This window comes from Xiphias gladius, chromosome 18, assembly GCF_016859285.1.
Source record: "Xiphias gladius isolate SHS-SW01 ecotype Sanya breed wild chromosome 18, ASM1685928v1, whole genome shotgun sequence".
Taxonomy (NCBI): Eukaryota; Metazoa; Chordata; class Actinopteri; order Istiophoriformes; family Xiphiidae; genus Xiphias; species Xiphias gladius.
This window is the reverse complement of record NC_053417.1, coordinates 25258933-25282208: the sequence shown is the minus strand read 5'-3', so window position 1 is coordinate 25282208 and position 23276 is coordinate 25258933. Positions and strand designations below refer to the sequence as shown.

The 23276-nt window shown below is 42.9% G+C and overlaps 1 protein-coding gene across 1 annotated transcript in view; it reads left to right on the top strand.

Moving 5' to 3' along the window:
• The first annotated feature begins 1089 nt into the window (after nt 1–1089).
• The window catches only part of syt6a (synaptotagmin VIa), a 51567-nt gene continuing 29380 nt past the window's right edge, over nt 1090–23276 (top strand). The window contains exon 1 of the mRNA XM_040153978.1: nt 1090–1246. Coding sequence (XP_040009912.1) covers nt 1090–1246 — 157 coding nt within the window. The remainder of the gene's footprint in view (nt 1247–23276) is intronic.

Genomic DNA, 23276 nt, shown 5'->3' with positions numbered 1-23276 from the left:
TAGGATTAAATACAAGATCGTTGTACGAGTGCACTGCATTAGTTTTAGCGAGGTGCACCTACTGTAATAAACTGGCTACTGGGTGGATATCAGCACTTCAAAGTGACCATTTGTACATATTGCATGCAGCCTAATGTAATGATCTCCCTCCATCTCCTTCAGTGTCCCTCCCTCTTTCTCACTCTCTCTCTCTCTCACACACACACACACACACACACACACACACACACTCAGAGACATAGTTAAACCCTCATCATTACAGGTTGTAAACACACGGGGACCACAATCAGAGCGATGGGGGACTGTCAGTGGGAGCGGGCGAGACCTGGCAGCCACAGGTGGTTCAGCTCGCGGGAATTTTATCACAGGAGACACTCTGACCTACAGGGACCGGCCATGTCAGTCGACCTGAGAAAAACAAGCCCACTGGTCGTTATGAGGGGTTTGTGCACGCTGGGGTGCTGATGGTGGCATTATAAGTCAGATTGAGGAGTGGAGGTGGGGTAGCGGTGGGGAAACGGAGGGAGGAAGAAACGGAGGAAGGGGGGCGAGGGGCGGGGTCGTCACTAGGCCACAGCGCTTGTCGGTGTATCAAGTATTGCCCGTGATTGTTTTGTTTCATTTGACTAGCTTCTTTGGCATTGATGTGATGCAATATTTCTGCCCCTAAATCCCCTGGGGACAAATATGGTTCATTACGTCCGCATGTGGTTGCATGTGCGCGCGCACACACACACGCACACACACACACACACACACACACACACACACACACACGCACACACACATGCACACACATATTCATCCACTTAACAATCTTGCCCTGTTTACACACCAACACACCCACACACCATTCACACACATAATGAAGCACAAACACACACAAACATGCAAATGCATTCAAGCGTGTTTGTGCATAGACACACTTGAGAGATCCTGGGAGAAGGAGAAGAATCAGACGGGCACAGAGACAAGTTGGCTTTATCTTCTGCATGCTCGGCTGCTGCATGCATGTGCGTGTGTGTGTGTGTGTGGGTGTGTTACTCCCCTTGGATGAGCACACACTGAGCTGAGGATGCAGCTGGGAGCATGAGTTCTGACCGAGAGGAGTATGACATGGTCTGTCAGAAAGCTGTGACCCTAATTGTTGACCTCTGCCTGCACAACAGCACACTGCTGGATCGGGATACCTGTCAGGATTTCCTCTTCCTGTTGTCCAGCCAGAGCTCTGACCACAAAGAACAGGGTAAGTGCCATAATTAACCCCTCATCTATATTGAGTGTAAGACTGTAGCTTTCCTGATGCACGTTGTGAGTCTCTGTGCTCAGTTTTTGGTTGTTTTTTTTCCCCCCCGAAAAGAAAGCTAATTTTTGAATGATTTTGTTTGTGAATGCCAAAGGTAGCTACAATCTGCCTTTTTGCCGTTTAACATGTGGTTTCACTTTCTCCCCCCTTTTGTTTACCACATGTACGGTCGCAGATGGTTGCCCAGACACGGCTTCGACCGAGAGCTCTAAGCCGTTAATACATCCTTAATGAGTGCTTGTGACCCCGGGGCAACAGGGAGCAATAGGTGTGTAAAACAAACTCACATTGTCTCCCCAGTTTGCTCGAGAGAGCAGGGCTTCTGTACGGTTAGCAGATAAGCCTGAAGGCAGACTCATGCCAGCCGATGCCGCCCCGACCGCTCAGGCTTACAAAGAAAAGAAATGAGAACCAAACAAACCTCTTTCGGGAAAAGCACCTTCCAATGCCTGAGTGAATGACGAACACGAACACATGAACAGTCGGTGCAAAAGCAGCAATGTTAAAGCTGCTCTGCAAAAGTTTCATCATCCAGAACTGGATTTTTTGACTTACTCGTGAGGGGTGATTTACACACATGTTGCAGCCTTGTGCATCTGTTGCTTCGGCACCCGTAGTGGGCTTCACACTATTTAAAGGAATAAGCCGCCCCTTCCTCGAATGCATGTCCTGGCAGACCTCGTGTGTTTTGAGTCTTTGTGGTGTGAATTCTAGTTGTGAGACTGCGCCGTTCAACCCGACAAATATCGGCTGATTCGTCTAAGAGGCAGAGTTACACTTTAGAATTGAGTTTTACGATGCAGATAACACTGTACAAGATACAGTATGAACAATGGAGGTGTGAATAATTGTAGCTTTAGAGATTTGGAGTATACAGGCTTCTGTGAGCACTCGCAGTGCAGAGATTTTTAGATAGCAGAGCTAAAACATTAAAACGGTTGTGTCTACAATTTGAAAAAAAACACTTTATTTTTTTATCTGGAAATTGGATTTTGAATGCCGTAAATTTACCAATTATGTGGTCTGTTGCATATTAGATATCCGTATCTGTAATCTGTAATAAATTGCGAATCCATTCAAATTTATATTTATGTGCTTTCCTCCATGCAAAGAGTTTGTCGTAAGTTTATGAGAACTGACTCGAGGTTCTGCATTTGACAGAAACACGGGTCTTAAGCTTTGTCAGCAGGTGCACAGGGAAGAGGAAATATCATTTTTCTGGCCGCTTTTTCAAGGATGGGTCCCTGTTCGCAGAGTGCTTGTCACACCAATCCTGACCAAATCCACATGTCACCTCACATCATCCTCAGTGGAGGAATTGAACGTACATCACAGTGCCACTGGCATCCTCTACTGAGCTGTGGGGACATTAAATGCCATTGCATGTTATGTTGCCATTGATGTAAATTATTTCTGCCACATGGAAGCCAAAGACAAGCTGCTTTTCATGATGTGTAGGCTGGGGGTTGTATGAAATGTCTCCTCGCATGTATTTTTTGTTTTTTTGTTATTATGCAGAGATCCAGCAGAGAGCAATATGTGGTGGTGTGCACCGTGAAGAGTGGAGATTAAATTGAAATTGAAACAAAAGATTTTCTTTGGTGAGAAAAAGACTGACGCTTCAGCTTATTGTGCCTTTCCCTTTTGTAAGACAAAAGCTGTAATATCCTTACCACACTACTGTAATTCCAAATATTTTATATATGTGAGTTGAAGTCTAACTGAAATTCAAAATAATGGTAAGTAATAAATCCGTATATACGTATATACTTGGTGTTTGTTTTGATTTGTGTACCTACTTTCTCAAAATTGTAATTACCAAATAGAAGAAATATAAGTTTTAAGTTATACGTTTTTGTTTTTGTTTTTTTTTGCAGTGACAGCGCCCCCTACATTGGTGTATTGTAGTGCGTACAAATTTTTATTTATTTTTTTTTTTAATTTTAGAGGCATGGTTGCATACACAGTCGATGGAAAAACACAGTTACATGCAAAATTTGCCTGGGATGGACTGAATTGACGCAGAGAGGAATCGACAGGAGTAGAAAAATGTGCCAAAAAATTCCCAGGGCTTCGTGACTCTGATGTAGAGAGATGAGAGGCAAAAAGGGGATTGACTTGGGGGGGAAATAACATAACGAACTGGAGTTTCTGGTGAGTTCAGTGACAGTCAGGGGCTGACTGGGAACAAAAACACAAACACTGGCACACTCCCAGACACTCGGGGCTGGTGCGTGTTTCAAGCTAATGTCCAGCTGGTAAATTGTTTGTTTGAGATGAATAAACACAATAATAACTGACTCATTACATAAGACTCATGGAAAAAATAATTAAGTTACTTCACTAATCACTGAGCAGCAAAAAGCATTGTGTCACATTACTCGTATCATTATGTCCATTACCGACCTGTCAGCTGCCTTGAGAAAAGTCCAAATCCTCCATGCGCACACGTTGAAACTTTTGTATTTAACACGTGGAGAAAACAGAAAACAAGACATTAAAGTTTAACAAACAGGCGGCCGTAAGATGTGGAGGGATACACGGACCATCCAGCGGCTAGCTTAGCCTCGATGACTGCACACAGCACTCCAGAGGTCCAGACGGCACCTGCCTCACACCTCAAAACCCTTATGGCAAGCCGTTTTAACATTTAATCGGGCCACACTCCGATCTGTAATTACATTTTAGATATCCATAATAGCATTTCTCCTAGTTAAAATTGTATTCTCACTATTCAGAATGGTTATTAAAGATATACACAATACTTGTCAAAATCCAATTTACGATATTGAAAAAAACCTTGAAAAGTACAAGTGGTGGTTTTAACATTTAATAGCTGGACTGGATAAATATCGCAGTAAGTAATTCAATTCTTTCGAGCCAAAATAACATTGATTACTTCATGTCACTTGTGCCGTTCCTGTATATTGGTCTTTCGGTTTCAAATATCCGCAATTTACGTTTCAGATATCTACAGTCCAATTGTTGCTGGTCATAATCTAAATTAGTAGTACTAGTAAAGATGTCATTTTGGATCTGTGCAACTGCAATTTTACGAGGAAAAATACAGTTGTAGACTGTGGACTGTATATAACTGTGGCTTTTGACTCAGTGTTTTGAAGGGTAACTGTGCGGGATCACCTACTGTAGTAAGAGATTCTTGCCGGCTACCATCGCGAGACGTTTCAGCGGGACTCTCTAGCAGCGTTCGAGAAAAAAAAAAAAGGGAGGGGTAAATAACGCTCTCGGTTCAGCCAAACTGCTTTTCAGGTCATTGTTTGTGTCTGGAGAAAGTTGAGGTTCAACTCTCCCAAGATTTCTACCACAGTTGTCAATGGATCGCCGTCCTCTCTCACCTGGACGTTCCGAGAGCAGCATTATCTTCTATCCAAAAACGGAAAATTATGTACAACAGCTGAAGTATCATTATGGTTTATATTTCCTCACGCAAAAAGTGAGAATTCAAATTTCAGTTCAGCCTCTCAATTTCTCGGCCACTTCGTGAAGTCACCCCAATATAATTCTTCCACATTTTTCTATGTTTTTTCATACACCACTATATATTTCCGTATTTTTTCAATTTTTAGTGCAAAGGTTTCTTTCAGTTTCTCTGTCAAATGTTGGCAAATGCAGTGCTTTTTCGCTGAAACTATCAATTCACATCTGTTCCCAAATAGACACTACACACGTTCTGTAATGCATGTATAATGTTCATTTTTCTTTCTACTTCAAATCGGCTTTTAGGGAGATTTGAGTACATAAAACCCCGTTGTTTTCATTTGCCCCATTTTCTCCTCTGTGACAGTGCAAACGAGCACATTATTTTTGTGAACATACAGCTGTTTGAGTAGATCTGCAGCTATCAGGCTCGCAGCAGCAGTCATTTCACCCGCGCAAATTTCCCTCTAAACTCCCCGCTGTTTGCTCAGCACCCGTTCACTGGTTTCAAATCGATTATGATAAAATAAGAGCGACTAATTAGAAAGCCTGGGACTTTAATTCCCCCTGTCCTGATGCGGCTGGCAGATAATAACCCACTGTCTTTATTGAACAATTTGTTGAATCTTGAGCTGGCTGATTGTGTTCCAATCAAGGCTGGATGTGTCACCGTGCCAGACCCATCTGCTGTTCGTGTGAAAGGCAACACACGAGACGTTTCCAGTGAGATATACGAGAGCACAGATTAGCGGCTCGCACTCTGCTGAGGGAACATTTCCCACTGATCGGCTGCCTGCTTTAGATATTGATATTCACCCCAGAGCATTGATGCAGGTTACAAAACACGTCCCTTAAGGGATGTGTTTTGCTGAAGCCCGTGTAGCTCCTGAATGGTGAAATGTACTTATGGCCCAGCTTCCATCCCCCTCGTCCAAACACACACACACACACACACACACACAGACAAAACACCAGCCCTCATTACAAATGCCACATTCATTATCAGCTGCAGCTTCAGGTGTGTGGGCTTGAATTGACGAGGCTTATTTTTGATCACATTATTTCTCGCACGCCCATCTCATCTTGAGGTTTATTGAGCAAGACCTTGGCTGGCAGAGGGCATTAGCATCAGCGGATCATTCATTTAGTCCCCGCTGGTCCGTTACTCTCTCCGTCCGTGGTATTTGCAGGGACGGATGGTGCATTGCAGGTTGAATCCAAAACGGAAAAAACAGGAACATCAAATTAACTGCACTGTGGAGATTAGAACCCTATCCGAACCACTGTGCCTTTCAATAATTCATACCCACTGTCTACTGTCTCAGTATTTTATTGATACAACATTTCACTGTAGACCACAAAGGAACACTGGAGACATGGTCTGTTCCTGTTGTGAGCGATAACACACGGAAAAATGTCTGTCTCAGCTGTCATGAAAAGACCAAACGCCAGTCCCCAAAGGCTTGCGCCATTATTGCTGTAATCACTAGAATAATAAAACACATTTTTGTACTTTCTTCCCCTAGATTACAGCATTAGGTAGGTTTATGTATTCATACGTATTCATCCAGCCTTTAATCCTTTCTTTGCAGCTTTGCTCAAGTGGGGAGGTGTAAGATTATCTACTGTAAGGGGGTTTTGATGACCTCAGGGTCTGAAATCAAGCAGATACGGCAGGGTGAGGTCAGTGAGCTGGTTCAGTGGCAGGAGGAAATAATGACTGGCCAAGGGAAACACACTTTTCGTTAAAATTAATGCGGTAAAGACAAAAGTCAAACTGTGGCTTGAATACCAATCAGCCTGTGAACAGCATTACAAACGGGAACACCTTCATCAGTCTTTCTCTGAAGGCTTCCCTGGTGCCCCCCCCACACACACACACTCACACACACACACATTTTAATTTTCAAGCTCAGTGGCAACTGGTACGTCCCCAAAGGTGTTAATTTCTAGTGATGTAATCTGCTCCTTAGTTGAACAGCGGAGGACCCGTCGTGAATATGAATCCATCTCCATGAATAAATAACAAAAATCATTCTTCTTGGACTTGATAGTGCAGATGACACCACACTGTCTTGTACCTCGTGTAAGTGCTTCACAGGACAGGGCTCCCAGCATGGTTCTCGCCTACCAAATGCATCAGTGTCATTAATGGCGAAAGCGTTAGGAGGATGAGTAATGTGGAAAACCTGCTGTGTGTTACCCAGGCCAGTGCACTGGGCAAGGCCTCTGCTGAGCTATCGAGCAGTGACATTGGTTTATTGATTAAAGAATAAGGCACCGAGCTAAAGCTGCGTTTCCAAGGCAGAAAACTCAGCATCCTCACCAGCTGATGAAATATTTAGAGGACATGGAAATAAGGAAACAGCATTATTCTTGTATTGCAGTTCAATGCTAGTTAGCCTGAGTAATATCAGTGTGATAAGGAAAAATGTGAGCTCTGTTATCTCGGACATGGTTAGCTGGACTTTTAACTTTCCCAAATTGAATAAAACAAAGAGTAATATCGGCCGTGTTTCCAGGTGTCCCGTCAAAGTTTTTATGGAAACCAGGAAAATGCTGTTTGGGCAGTCGAGGATTTTTTTATGTTGTTGTTGCAGTAGCACAAATGGCCACTGGGGAAAATTGGCGGCCAGGTTGAGTGGCGGTGCCGTACCTGGCACTCTCATTGCATCCACCGGAAACCCTACACAGTGCATGTGTTGTTGTGAACAGAGCGTTTTTGTTTTTTTTTAGGCGTATCCTGTAACCCCACAGAGTTTAAAATGTTCTCTGGCTCTGGAAGTTATGCTTCGGTGGAATGGTTGGGTAGTTAGCCGAACATGAGAACATTTGCGGCTTAGAGCACGCAAGCACACTTTTTAATCCATTACTTACGCTTCGCTTCCTGTTTGGAGACACCACCCTCCAAACTCTGTACATACGCAGTATTGCTCTTACTGCTTCCCTATACACCCCTTTGGCAAGCTTGATAGGCCTGCTGTGCCTAGTTACGGTTGCTAAGCTATGATTTAACAAGCACTGTTCATAGGCGGGGTTTGGCAAAAGGTCAGTTGGAGATTGCTCTGCTATGTTTTGGGGTAGATTAAATTTCGGGGAGAAGCTGAGAGAAGGAGAAAAGAAATGGGCTCCTGTTTTTTTTTTTTTTTTCTCTTGCCTCATTCGACGTCCTCACGTCGCTGAGACCAAGCCCCCTTCTCGTTTCCCTTCTGTTCGAACGAAGTCCCGTGTACCTCTTCTCTCTCAGAGTTTCAACTGGCTGGTTCCGTTCATGTGGCTGGTCTGACATAAGGCCCGTTGAGCTGTCTGTCCCGCTGAAAGCTTTAGGCCTCTGCGGCCGACTCCCCTGTCGGGCTCGCAGGGTTGATCGGTGTAGAGTCAGACGTGGGGCCTGAAATCTGCAACACACAAATTAACGTGCAGACTTAGAGGATAATATCGCTAAGTATTAGAATAATTACAGACAAACAAATGCACAATAAATTAAGCTGTATTCAGTTTTTGTTCAGACTTTGTCAGAGCGGTGTTGATTCAACTTTACGGTAATTTTGAAAGCTGTTGTTTGTGGCGCTGCATTACTCTGAAGGGTGTCTCTAAGATTTCATCCACTCTCTGCTTTTTCAACTAATGCCAAAGAAATCACCCAAAAAAACGTACCTGTCAGGGCTTGTTGCTGGTCAAAACAGTAGACAGTGTGAAGCAGCGGTAGGCAAATATTGGCCCGTGGGCCAAATGTGGCCACCCACCAAAAATATTTATAAATGTGACCGTTAAACACCGAATAGGAACTGCTCTATAGTCCTTGAGTGCAACACAAAAAAACATACACCCGCATTTGAATACTTGCAAGGAAATTTTTTTGCCAAAGAAATAATAAGATACGCTGCTGTAACTCCGTTAGCCCTTAAATATCGGTGGTAAAAATGACATCTGCCCTTGGGTTCAATCCTAAAACAATCAGTCTTATGAATGAATTTTCATTCTTAATAAATTAAAAGATTCATTAAGCAATGCAATACACCAAACATATTGAAAACACACATGCCACTGTATCTGGGAAACATTGGCCCTCCCAATGAACTATGAACAGAACTGACCCACCATTGAATCTAATTGCTGATTCCTGCTATAAGCGTATAAATGAATGAATGAATGAATGCAATTTTTTTTTTTTAATTATCCTGTTATACTACTTAAGTAATCAACATGCTGTGCATAGTTCTTGATCTTGACTGGACCTCTGAGATACGTGTGAGAATAACAGCAGTATTTCACTAGGTCACTTCACTTACACAGTAGGAGATGCATGTATATAGATACAGGTAGGTCCATAAGTATTTGGACAGGGACACGATGTTTGTAATTTTGCCTCTGTACACCACCACAATGGTTTGAAATGAAGCCATTAAGATGTGATTGAAGTGTAGACTTTCAGCTTTAATTCAAGGGGGGTTTAACAAAAATATAGTATTAAATGTTTAGGAATTACAGCCATTTTTATACATTGTCCCTCATTTTCAGAGGCTTAAAAGTAAGTGGACAAACCAACATAATTATAAATATAAGGATTATTTTAAGTACTTGGATGAAACTTGTTTGCAGTTAATGACTGCCTGAAGGTTGGAACCACGGACATCCCCAAAATACTGAGTTTCCTCCCTTGAGATGCTTTGCCTGGCCTTTACTGCAGCCAGCTCCAGTTGCTGCTTCTTTGTGGGTCTCTCTGCCCTCAGTTTTGTCTTCGGTAAGTGAAAAGCATGCTCATTTGGGTTGAGGTCAGGTGACTGACTCGGCCATTGAAGAATATTCCATTTCTTTGCCTTGAGAAGCTCTTGTGTTGCTTTCGCAGCATGTTTTTGTCTTCAGTACGAATCTTGTTCCAGAACTGGGCAGGCTTTTTTTTTAGATTGTTTTCTGGCATCTGTCTGATAGGTTTGTTTTGTTTTTCCAGCCTCCTCCACTTGCATCGACACCTCTTTGGACCGCATATAGAAACTTCCAATGAACAGCTACCAAATGAAAACTGAACAGTGGGAATCAACTCCAGACCTTTTATCCGTTTAATTTGTCATGAAATAACAAAGGAAGAGGCCACACTTGGCCATGAAACTGATTGTCAGTCAACTGTAGACTTACTTTTGAGCCTCTGAAAACAAGGGACTATGTGTAAAAATGGGTCTAATTCCTGAATGTTTGATTCAAAATTTTAGCGAAACCCCTTGAATTAAAGCTGAAAGTCTACACTTCAATCACATCTTAATGGCTTCATTTCAAACCGCTGTGGTGGTGTACAGAGGCAAAATTACTACCATCGGGGCACTGTCCAAATACTCATCGACCTGCCTGCATCTACATAAATGTACGTCCATGCGTCTCCTACTGTGTAAGTGAAGTGACTTAGTGAAATAGCGCTGTTATTCTCACACGCATCTCAGAGGTCCAGTCAACATCAGGATGTGAGCTGTCTCATCCGTTGCCTGTGGGTGAAGGATGTGAGATGTTTTTCTTTCTACTAAAACTGGAACCCTCCACAGGCTATGGCAAGATAATGCGGAGATCTGCTCTATGAAAACTTTGGATGCGTAAAAGGCTAAATTAGTTACAAATACCAATGCTTATGGGACAAACCAAGGGTGTAATATGTATGCAACACTGCATTGTTTCGTGCTCTGATTCCAGCAGAGTACTGAACTCCGCCGCCATGTATTATGACAGTGATTGAAGATGTTTTTCATTTATTTTAAGGTCCAGCCAAAGTGATAGCACCAATCTATTTATTATTTATTAGTCGATAAGATAGTCCTTTATGCAACATGTAGAATATCTATTTCAGGTTGTAGACAGTGCTTCTTTGTGCCAGCCTATAAATCCAGTGTTCGTGAGCTGCCAGAAAATGTGTTACTCACAGTGCACCTAGAACATATGGTGCCTTAGGCCCTCCATCCGTTCAGACTGTATAATTCCCATTTCCTGGAATCTCTGCTGCTTCCTATATTTTGTGTTTTCACTTATACTGCCATTAACAATCCCCCGAGGAAACATGACCCACAAGAAGTACAATCAGGGAGATGGGGGAAGGACAAATTGAATAACAACCTCGTGACAAAAGACAAGGAGGCCACGGAAAAAAAGTGTGTCTACGTGTGTGCGCGCTCATGTAGATTTGCGAGCATGTCAATATGTGTGCGTAAATGTGTGTCTTTTATGTGAGTTAGTAAGTAGGGTCATGCAGTTGGCAGAACAGGAGGCTTTTGAACACCAGGGTGATCGTGTTTCATCAAACCCAAAGACAGAATTTGATTTTTTTCTATTTTTTTTATTTTTTTTTTATCTCCTTCCTTGAGAAATAGGGCTGCAATTTGAGGTTTGTTGTGACATTTCATCCTGTGACCATATTAGCACCCTCTGCAAAGCAGACACTGCCTGGTCCGAAATGATGTTACCTGAGTTGACAAGGATTGATGGAATGACCTTACAGCTTCCCCACCAGTGGAAAACACCGGAGATGTGAAATCAGCCATGTATTCCGGTTGCATTTTTATCATATATACATCAGTGGAACAAATACTAGACTGTGGCGCAGGAGATGAGAACTGTAGAGTTCTTGGAAAAAAAACTGGCAGAAAAAAAATGTTCTCATGCCGTTAAATATAGCGTATATTGATTTTTTTGACATATAACCAGAAAACAACAAAGTTATAATCACACACTCTGGCGACCATGTTCCATTATTCATCAACAGATGCACCCATTTAATTTGCATATTTCATTTGCCTGTTGGATGTTGTAATAAATATACAGATAAAGATTGTGCCCTACGACGAAATAACTCGAAATTCACTCATTCTGAGGCGCAAGATTTGCCCAGAAAACAATTTGACAAGAAGAGTTAGGAAAATGCAAATAGTAGACGTATAACTTTTATGGAATGTATAACTAATTCTAACAGAGTTCCAACTTGTGAGTTACAGTTTTTATAGTTTCTGCTAGAAAGTTAAACCACAATAAGTATAAAAGAAATTCACGATAGCATTTATCAGCAGGTAAAATGACTATATGACTATACACTCTGCTTGTCAAACACTCTAGTTTGACAGGTACATCTAGCTACAGAGAGGTGTTTCTGTTATTTAGCCCAGCCTCACTGATGTGAGGTGGACAAAATAATAGACCTGTCTAACCTGTCTGTATAGTGCAATACAATTCGACAGCAACGCAAACTGCAGCCTTGAAGTTGCACAAAGTTGAATCAGCACCCCTCTAAAACAGATTCAGCACAAATAGAACATTAAAACCTTAATGAAGGTGGGATTTTATTGTAGGACTGTTGTAGTAGAGCATTAGTTTTAGCTACGTGTACCTAAATAAACTGTCAGCTGAGGGTAAGTGCATTTCAGCTCACCTGTTTATGTGTGCATTTCTCAATTTGTGTATAAAAACCCAGAGTGGAAACACAGAAAGACTCTTCTAGACTTTCCAAATGCTACTGGACCAAATGGACCCAATTCTGATAGTAAAAACAATATTATTTATAATTTTAATAGTTATTTATGGGAGAAAATCTTTTTGCCTGGAACAGTAAGTCCAATATTCACTCTCCCTTTTTGAGTCAGTATTTGGTCTCCACTAACTCCTGAGGGAAGTATCCGGCTCTTTAGCCGCTAAATGCTCCGCTATGTTCACCAGCCGGTCACTAACTTTGTCTGTCTACTGCGTGGTGCTGGAAAGGTAGCGTACAGTGGGTTTTTATAGCTTTTTCACTGGAAAAAAAAAAAAAAGCTGTAAATTAGATTGGTGAGCGTGAACCAAAACGTTAAAATTGCGGGCTGTAAAACCAAAACAACGAGCTGAATGAGGATATGCGGGGAACTGTAATAATTCTGTGGGTTCATCACCGTGAGCAACAGCTTTTATATTACATTTCTTAATTTGACCAATTGTCAATATAAAAATTTTGATTAGTAAATGTTACCTCTCCCAACTTTGAAGCCTCACCCATATGCCATGTGTGCTGTCTTCGGTGCAGCTTTAAGCAGGTTTTTCAAAAGTGGCCTGACTTTTTTTTTTTTTTACTTCCCTTCTCAATCTGTTATACGGCTGACAATGATTGAATCTCCCCCCTATCAAAGATTCCTCTCACATACATCCACTGTCGGCTCGCAGCTCCACTCTAAAATAACCCATCATGCTGAGCAGGGGCTGTATACCAACAGGTTCTACATGGTAAGGAATCTGTCTTCAACATCCATGTAAAATCAGACTCTTATTTGATTCTGACTTGGACGAGCAAGACAGAGGTTTGAGTTGTGCTTTATCGCTTTAAAAGAGACATCGAGGACTAGCTGACCATTACCAACTTTTTTTTTTACAGCCGCTATACACTCTGACTAGTTTTAGCCAGCTGAAACTGACACCATCAAAAGAGTCCTGTAAGCGTGGCGCCGCTTTGCCCATTGCCTTCACTTCATGTGCAAAAAACGGATTTGAGTGAATATACACGAACAAGGTCAGGAGCAGCGGCGCCGGAGTGCGTCACGCAAAAATCGTAGAAATTCAGCCTGCACAGGTGGGAAGTAGCCACCTCAGGAATTCAGCAGGATACCCACATGAGATCAGAGAACCCAGGCCCTCTGAAATGCCGAATACATTTCTTGTTCATATGCTATACGTCTGCGATTGGTACATTTCACTCAGCAGTGACCTTACCAAATCCCAAATAATGTGAGTCAGCTACTTGAATTTCTGTTATTGGGTTTGTTGACCCCATAGAGGTCTAACAGGGGTCAGACCTCTCGGGGATCTAAATGATGATTTCTAGGCTAACAAAAGGATTATAGATCCGTATATAATACAGTTGGGTCTGTGGGCGTGATTTATTTTGGGGCCATCATAGGAAAACATTGTTAGAAGACCTTGAAAAACTGGGCCATGTTTTGCAGATTTATATGAGATTAGTGTATTGTGAAAAGCAATAAATACCGGATATCAGGGAGGAAGAGAATAGATCCTATCGCTTCTATTCCTTCATTTACGAAGCAGAAAAAGTCCTGCAGTCCCTGAAAATGCTCTCATGCCTGCACTTCTTCAGTCCAGTCTTACTTAAGTCTCTCCTTTAACCTTCTCCACACCCTTTCCAAGTTAATTCACAGTTTCAGGTCAGTCTTGCTGATGCATAGAAGGATTTCAGTGAGCTGTATTAAATCTCCTCAGGTGAATACCTGAGAGGCTTCTGATTTAGGTTTTTATTCTTGAAGCATTAGTACCTGGGGGACGCAGGCCGCCAGCCTGAGCTCAGTTCCCTTTGAACTCTACTTAGATTTTCTCGCTGGGCCGCCAGCCGCAAGCAGGTCTAATGTGTTATTGAGGCCGGAGAGGACACGGATGTATGACAGGATTGATGTATAGTTTGTTAGAAAGATGAAATGTGCTGAGTGCATCCCTGGTGAGGGCTGACCCTGCTTGATATGCCAGAACATTTTTGAAGTAATGTATGTATCCGGGCCATTGCACAGCAAGGGACTATGTCAACCCTCCTAACAAAGAAAGGTTTACGCACATGTCATAAACAAACACATTTTAAATTTAAAGAGAAGTAAATTCTACGATAAGTCAAAGTCAAAATCTGACTAGTGGTGCTGGGGATATCATATTCACACCAAAATCCAGCAAATGCAGCTCTATTTGTTACCCAGCGAGATTTCATCCTACCAGGACTGTCGGGTTCGACGGAATTAAAGGCTCTAGTTTTGTCGATCAACACCAAAACACAGATAAGGCTTGGTAAGCACACATGAAGGGCAGACTGATTTTTGATAACTTTGTGTAGAAAAGCCACAACTCAGGGGGATAAGGAAAACATTTTAAGTAGGCAAAGTGGGTCCAATCGGATCACCCCTTTGTCCTTCCCTTTAAAAGCAGAGCACACTCTGCTACAGCACTCTGACATTTCCATGATGAAGAGAATGATAAGCAGTGGATGGGCCACAAGAGCTTCCCACAAGAGAATATTTAGTTTTCAATATGTCCTTGTCTTAGAGGTGAGGAATTGCAATGAGTGAAAATCTGAATTTCAACCAGCTTGGGAGCAGAGAATGGTTTCTCTGTATCAAGGAAACCACTGCCTATGTATCGTCTGTGTAAGAACTACGCATTGCAAATTGATGAAGATGTCTTCATCTGCGTGTGTTTTCTTACGTTGCAGTGCTTTGAGCTTTTATGGCCGCTGTACATCTGAAACCAATTGAACATAAATTAAAAGAACATGATTGACCACTGAAAAAACTGAAAACATTTTTGAAATGCGCAAAGGTACTCTGCAGATAGGGGTCAGAGCTAGGGTTGTTTTAGGTCTGGAGCCGAGTACTGACCCGAAAAGACTGTCAAGGGAAACAGTGGAAACATCATGGGAGTAATGATCAAATATGGGTCAGTGAGCTGCTTGTAAAGTGATGATATCATCTGCAATCAGAGCCATTGTTAAAAAAGTGGAAAAAGCCATCGGTAGAGAAATGCAGTGTTTCCTTCTTCCTTCCTGATCGCTTAAGGGAAATGACTTACACATACGCATATGAAGAGGTTTTAGCACCGAAGTCTCTGATTGACCGTATCGCCAGGGAATCTCTTCATCTTGTTATCTGTTATCTTCTTGCTGATGGCTTCTTACAGTTTCAGTAAGTCAGTGGGGCAGGAAGGTGTGAAGTACTCCCTCATTTTCTTCAACAGTCTGGGCAGTGGTGGAGGAAGATCCACCATATACGGTGGACGCGAAAGGTCTGAGACCACCTTCCCTTTTGTTTGAATGGGTAAGTGGTCTCAGACTTTTTGACCCCCCAGTAAAAATACTCAAAATTGCAAGTAAAAGCCTTGCATGCAGATCCTACAGTTCATGAATAATATCACCATGATTTACATGAAGTATCAAATTAAAAGCACTAGTTCTGCAGAAATTGGCCCGTTAATTTATAATATTACTTATCACTGGATCGTTAACAGCATTGAACTGTTGTAACTGGTGGAGCTTGATTTATCTACGTACATTATTAGGTAGTTTGGTCAAGTGGTTCCCAACCCAGTGGCTGGGTCCCCTCAAAGTGTCACAAGATAAAACCGAGGAGTGAAAAGAGGAACGAAGAGAAAGCAAAGTTCTTCTTTGCAAATCTGTGTTCATATTTTCATCTTTTCTAGAATCTTTGCTTTTATGTTGATTTGTTCTGTAAAATATTGGATTATTTGACCTATTTGGCCTTTTAACAGTTATTTAAATGTAACAATCTGATTGTCTCTCTAATGGAACTGTTAAAAAACTCATAGGAATATCACACATCAAAGGGCAAGGGTAAGATCTTAACCTGAAAAGTAACTAGTGACTGCAGCCGTCAGAAAAATGTAGTGGAGTGAAAGGTGCGATATGTCCCTCTGAAATGTTGTGGGGTAGAATTACAAAATGGCATAAAATGGAAATACTCAGGTAAAGTACAAGTACCTCAGGACTGCACTTAAGTACAATACTTGAATAAATGTACTTAGTGACTTTCCATTACTGTGGGTCTTTCCTGGCTTTGTTGTGGCCTGTACACAGAGTGGGTGAAAACAGCAAAATGTTCTCTCCTTGCTTTATTCTAGACTGTTATATTATAGCCTATCGTGCACTATGTAGCACAGCCATTTTTTCTGTTTAGTACCTTGGGTAGAAGTCGACCCTGAGCGATCCTCAATCAGCGTTAACCCAATTATGTTAGTCGGATACACATGCTCAGGTTGCTGCTCCAGAAGGGATAGCTTCATCCATCTAACCGGAGGCAAATTCTGTCTGCTGGTTCCCGCATGTTTACAAGTGAATTCCGCTCCTCCGCTAGACGCCTGCTCCTCCACACCTACGTTAGCTTACATCTTGTATATGCGTGTTTTCATCAGTTGCCCAGTTTCCCCGGGCTTGCAAACCATCCCAGGTGGCATGGCTGACTTTCCATCGTGTTTTTGTTCGCCGCTGTTTTTCAGCTGTTTCACCCTGTTGTGTCTTTGCTTTTAGTTATTTACCATGTTAGGTTATCTTTTGTAGCACAAGCATGCAAAATGGCACCTGGTGACCTTTTTCTCTGCAAAACTAGCCGAGACGAAGAAAACATTTTTACACTCTCACTTTGGTGGTGCTTCAGCTGCTCCTGAGACAGCCCTCAGTGCCGTCTTACCGAGAGGGTAATTCACTGCCTGTAGCTCTGCAATCAGTTTTGTGAGTTTAATGGTTCACCCCTCGTGCTTTCCCCAGTTGAAGTCCTAAACAAGTGCCTGCCGCTCCTCAGTGCCTCGCATGCACACATAAAATGTTGTGGACTGTTCCCACACACCCATGTCGGTCACTGCGCGGACCATGCCGGGAGCTTGACTTGGACCATATGGATTCAGGGCCTAAGGATGCCCTGGTGTGCTCTGCTTCAGACCCTAGACTCAGCTTATGACCCTCATTGCTCTGGGCCGCATGGGGAACTCCCTCTCTCATCTCATGTTCGCCTTGAGTTTGCGTTGATGCTGACCTTGTCCTGCCACCAGCTGCGTGCAAATCTAAACGTCTGCCATGTTTACATTGCTTTTACCTTGAAGTTGTTTTCAGCGAGCAGCCGTCCAGCAACATCGGTGTTATCTGTTTTGAATCGGCAGCAGCAGGAATGAATGCCGCCGCCACAGCACAAGGCTACCTCCGGTCCTACCAGCCTGATCCACTACGCACCTGGTATAATGTCATCATGCAGCTAAACAGAGCGGGTTGTAGCTTAGAGTAGGGGGAAATTGGTGGTTAATATTTTTGTTAACTAGAATCATAAACCGTGTTTATGGTCCCAGACCGGATAATCAAACTTTGAAGCTGATGTTGCTCCAATACTGTTTTCTCTTCAGTGATCTGTCTCGGCTGGTGAAGAGGTGTGTCATTCAGATAACCCGGTGGCATGTATCTTCAAAAATCCCTTTCCCTCATCATAGTTTAGCAGCAGCGGGCGGCTGTTCGCAACAAAAAATACCGATAACAACCCCCCCTGCACGCTACCTGCCCAGCACCAAACAGCAGAAAAACATAGTAAGCGACTAGCTGGCGAACACAGTGCAGCATTTAGTAGTTCCCTCGGGAGTTGATGAGGACTGAACCAGAGCTAAAAGAAGAGTGAAAACTGGCATTACATCGGTCAGGTGGCCAGAAACACGACTCCAAAGGAATACAAATGTTGCCTCGTGTGTAATTCAGTTCTTTCTTGCTTCCAGGTTTGCTATATCAATGTGATGATATGTAAATGCTGTGTTCACAGTTTGTTGCATGGCTCTCAAGTGGCCAAAAAAAATAGTGAATGCATGTTTAACTAACAAATACAAAAATATATGATCGCAAGTAGCATTTTGCAGTAATATGGTGAGGTCCACTATTATAAGTTTTGTTTACTGTGACATTTGACGCCAAATTCTTACAAAAAGGGAACAAACTGCAGCTTTAGCCTTACTTTTTTGGATTTGTAGATCTTTGGTGATAATATGTCAGTGTTGTGTTTACAGGTCTTTCCACTATCCCCAAAGTGGCCAAAAATAATCATTTAATCATGTCGCAGAAAGTCTGAGTTTGAAATTTTGCTCTTTAATTATAGCACTGTAATTACTCATATTAATGGGATTTGTAGGGATATGTGTGTAGTGAGTCTTATGTTTATGATCTAGACTCCGCTAGGCCTTTAATTACTGGGCTAATATATAGTGTATTTTTAAATCCAGAACACAAACTCGAATAAATCATCTGTCCAAGTTTAATCAAAATGAAATATGTCTGAGATGTCATGTCTGTTTAAAATGTTGACTGTTAATTATGTAGACTTGACCCTTACTGTGTTATCGGCCAATAGAAGATAAATTGTGTTTGAGAAAGCACTTTTTTTTTTCGTGTTACAGTCCCACCTCGTACATATTGAGCCGTTTTAAATAGTGGCATTTGTGTGGCTAACACTCTTCAGCAGTCTACCTTTAGCTGAGGCATCACTATCTCCCTGCTTACACCCATCAATGCAAGATCAAGCGCCCGTCCGGCCGCTGTCAGCCGATTGTCATGGTGTTCACTTCCTATAAACCAATCTGTCATGCTTTGTTAATGTTTAAAAGATACTGTTGTGCGTGTGCTTTTTGCAGCAGCCGCATCACAAGAAACTGAAAGATGTGATTCGGCCACGGGAGCACTAGATTATGGGTGCGCCTGTTTCTTTGATATTAAACATGTTGTTCTTTGTTCAGCTTAGAAGTTCTTGATTTGATTTTAATTGTTAAAGAAATTAAAGGACGTGCTGCAAGTGAAAATCGCAACAAGCTTCTTAGCGGGATGCGCTGAGTGTCGAAGCAGACAGACGTACTCAGACAAAACTGTCTACTGACGCAGGCTTTACAGGAGTTGATCTCGAGCCCCAGTGAATAATTTCCTCAGCACCAGTTAATTTTTCCATCCGCGGCACGTTGATAAAAACTATCTGTGTGAACACTGAGAATACACATAATACACCACGTTGTCTGATCTGACGCCTCTTTCGGCAGGTTAAACATTTTTTGTCTGTGCAGCCCAAAACTGTTACAAATCACTGTGGAACAACAAACCAGTTTTATAACATGAAAACACTATGGTTAAGGTTTGCTTAGGTTTTGGCACAAAGACATCTTGGTTGGGTTCAGGGAGACATTGTGGTTTGGCTTAAAATTACTATTTTGTTAAAGTTGTAGTTGAGCTACGTCGTCATTGTTACTATAACAGACACGTGGTAGAGCACAGTGATGGACCTTCGCAGAATTATCACTCAAATTTGCAGCTCCACTCGGCTTTATGGAGCTTTACAGCAAGATTCAGCTCATTGTTCAGCTCCCTGGTTCATAAATTCACTATTTTTGGTTCACCCTCACTGCTCTCATGGCATCGTTTTCTGCCGCAACAGGCAGCTGTTTTCAGCAAAAAAGCTCTGAAAACCTGGTGTACACTACCTGCTGAGCAGCAAAAAGGCAAGCAGGCACAGTTAGAGACCAGCTGGTGAACATAGTGAAGCATTTAGCAGCTAAACAGACACATTTCCCTCAGGAGTTGGTGGAGACCAAAACAGAGCTAAAGGAGAGGGAATATTGGACTTAGATTCGCACAAGGGGACACAAACATGACTCTCCAAATGAGCAACGTTTCTTTGTAGCAATTGTTTGCTAATAAGTAGGCTATGTCAACTCAAAAGGATATGGCAGTGTCGTGTTTACAACTTGTTTCTGCTGCCCCCGAGTGGACAAAAAAATCAGTTATTGCAGGTTTAAGGCTCGGAAACGATCGTGGTCATGTTTTTTGAGACTCACGGCGGTCTGCTGTGTTGAAGTCCTATATTTTCTTCACCAATCCATCCACCATGACGTCTGTTGCTCCCGTCATAATTACGACAGCCGCTAGAGGGCTTTGTCACTTGAATGTATGTGTTATTGGGGCACTTGATGCTGTCGTTCTTCTTGGTAGGATGGTCTCAAAACCTGGGAGGTGTCCTGATTTCTTGCAAGATAAAATATAGATCAGGGACACGCCAACAAATTGCCCTCTCGTGCCACTTGTTTTAAAACATACAGCAGGAGTATTTTGGAGTAATGCATAATGCATTAGCATCTGTAACAGTTAGCAAAGAAACGCTCTGCCCTGGTTGATCTGTGCTGTTCATCTTATCCAGAACACGCTCTCTAGGATCACAATTTTGAATGCTCGCCAGCTGCACCATTTCATACATGTGTGCAGCGCATCAGATGCAATTAATTTCTATTTATTTTGTCAGTGTTGCACATCCAATTGATTTCAGGTGCTCCTGCAGTGGGAGCCTCTGGTCAGAGAAGCACCCTCTGTGGACCAAGGGCGGCTGGAGGAACTGATGCTAATCTAGATAGAGGGAAGACTGAGGGGTTGCACTTTCTTCCCCCACCCCTCCTTTTTCTCTCCTCTCTCTCTCTCTCTCTGTCTCTCTCTGTTGAAGATTGTACTGATTGTGCTGCAATATGTCGCATGACCATGGTCAGAACTGCAGACTGGGGCGCAATTTCTCCCATGCTTATTAAATCAATGGTGTGTGCCCCTTGAAGCAGTGTGTGGATGTACATGTGTTCATCACAGCAGTTTACCGCAAGCTCTTTTGACACGGAACAAAGCGAGGGGCTTTGCATGTGTTGCTCATCAAAAAAAAAGACTCCGTTTTGATCCCTCATGACGCATTTGCCTAATATTATTCTACGTAGAAATAAAACAATTCTTTGAATGTGTTATCGGGACATCTATTGAAAGAAAAGCTTTGATATTTATGAGGATACCCTCATCAATATTCATGCTCCTGAACTTGTGCACGTTTCCTCTCTTTTGCTGCATTGCCCGTGTTTTCAGGGAGCAAATAAATACTTCCTTACTGGGTTTCTTCTTTTCTTTTCTCCTTCACCGTGTGTTCGGTCTCAACAATGCTTTCTGTGACAGAAGTTGAAGGGGGCCGGCGGGTGTTTTAGCACACCAAGATTGAAGTGAGAGGCTATCGAGCCCGTTAGACTGTTCGGCTGGGCTGAGTGAGGGATCTGCCCCCAGACATTTGCACTACAGTATCCTGCTGACTTGCTCGCTTGCTCACACTGCCATAGAAACAGGGTTCCTGAGTGCAGTGGAGGCTCATTCTGGTCGGGAACAAGCAAGGGAGAGGATCGGGAGGAGAGAGTGAGGGGGGGAGACAAAAGAGACACAGGGAGAAAAAGAGGAACAGAGGGAGGGAGAGGTGAGAGTGAGAGAGAGAGGGAGAGAGTGAGGGATCAAGAGAGGAAAAGTGAGAGCCTGTCACTGGTGAGTACATAGCTGTCACAGCACATTGAATCAGTTGTTCAAATCTGATGCTTAGAGCCTCTTTTTTTTCTTCTTCTTTGTTTGCTTTTGATGATTGATTTCTCTGGCTTGATTTCAGTGGTGCTGAGGTGCTGTGAAACAGGTTGTCAGTTTGTTGGGGGATGTGAGAGGGTGAGACACGGTGCTTTGCTCTCAGATGCGGGGACAGATGCAGAGCAGCAGTGGCTTTTTATTTTTTTAATCAATCATTAATACTGTTGTAACCCCTCAATTTTTAATCTTTGTCTAACAGTGTGTATTTACTTTTGAATATTACATGCTGATGTAAAACTACTTCTCTTTTTTTGGCAGCCTCCCTGAGCGTACCATACTCTTGTCTATCATTTATGAAGCACCATGTTAATATTTGATTAGAGTGGATGTCTGCAGCTGCACTTTGCGCCCTGAATCCTACACACCTCTGCCCATTATATTGCTGTCCTAAACCCGGTCGAATCGGGTTTTTATCAATTATTGAACAACTGAACTAATGCCTGATGTGCAAGGCTCCACCTGCATGGCAGAGGTGAAGAGACTTACCCAGCTGCATAGCATAAAACGTTAAGTCAGGTCGCTGCTCTCTGTGTGCGCGCGTGTTTTCTATTTATGTCTCCGTCTGCTTGTTTTTGCACATGCTTATGTCACTTTTTTTCCCCTCCTCCTCGCTCTTGCTGGGTTTGATCAACGTGCATCATGACACTTTGATGAAACGCCAGGGCTGTGGGGCTAATAGGGGAGAGATACAGCAGGATGCATGCTGTGCCTCATGTCCGCCTGAGTGTGGGGAAATTGTGTTATTCTGATCATCGTCTGCCACCTTGTCACTTAGGATTTAAAGTACTTCAGATGTGATACTAAACAAAGATTATTGCCTTGAATATATCAGAAAGTACTGTTGGAGATAGCTTCTACAAAGATTTACAACCTGTTATGACGAGCTGAGTGTTAATCCTGTTTATGTTTATCTCTGCGGTTCACTTGGATTCCCTGCCTCCCTTCACCTGTTCCTACAGTGCGGTTATATTTTTTTCTCCCCCTCCTCGCAGCAGCAGCTCTGGGAAAAGGCTGAATTAAACAAGTCCAGCAAGCCTTATCAGCTTTCTACTGGCTCCTGCCACGACTGGACCCCGGTGGCCTTTTCCTGGCAGGCTGTGTATGTCTGTGCGTGCGTGTTTGTGGGTGTGTGTGTGTGTGTGGCTGCTCCGCTCTGGATGTGTGCGGATGTACGTGGTTACAAAGCGCAATGTGACCAAGTGCATGCATGCATGTGAGCGTGCGTGCGTGACTGAGTGTAGTGAGCGGTGGTTGACATGATTGTGTGTGATCAGGAGAGCCACAGGGGTCGTTTGCTTCCCTTTGTGAGCAGATTCAGGGATTCTGGCATTTCTTCTGTCCTCTCTTCTGTGACATGTTTTATGACTTCTTGTTAAAATGTCACTCACTAAAGCTGGACTGTAAAATGTCCCCGTGCGAGAGCTTAGTGTGTGAACAGCCGTGCACAGCGGTGTCATAAACCCAGTAAAGCACACAGCTGGGAATGCACGGCTGGAGGATGGGTAAGATGATGCTGAGCTTTCTGACGGCCCCCTTCCCGGTACAATTTGTTTCAATACAATATAAAACTGGGCTGAATTTTGCCAGACCTGTGGC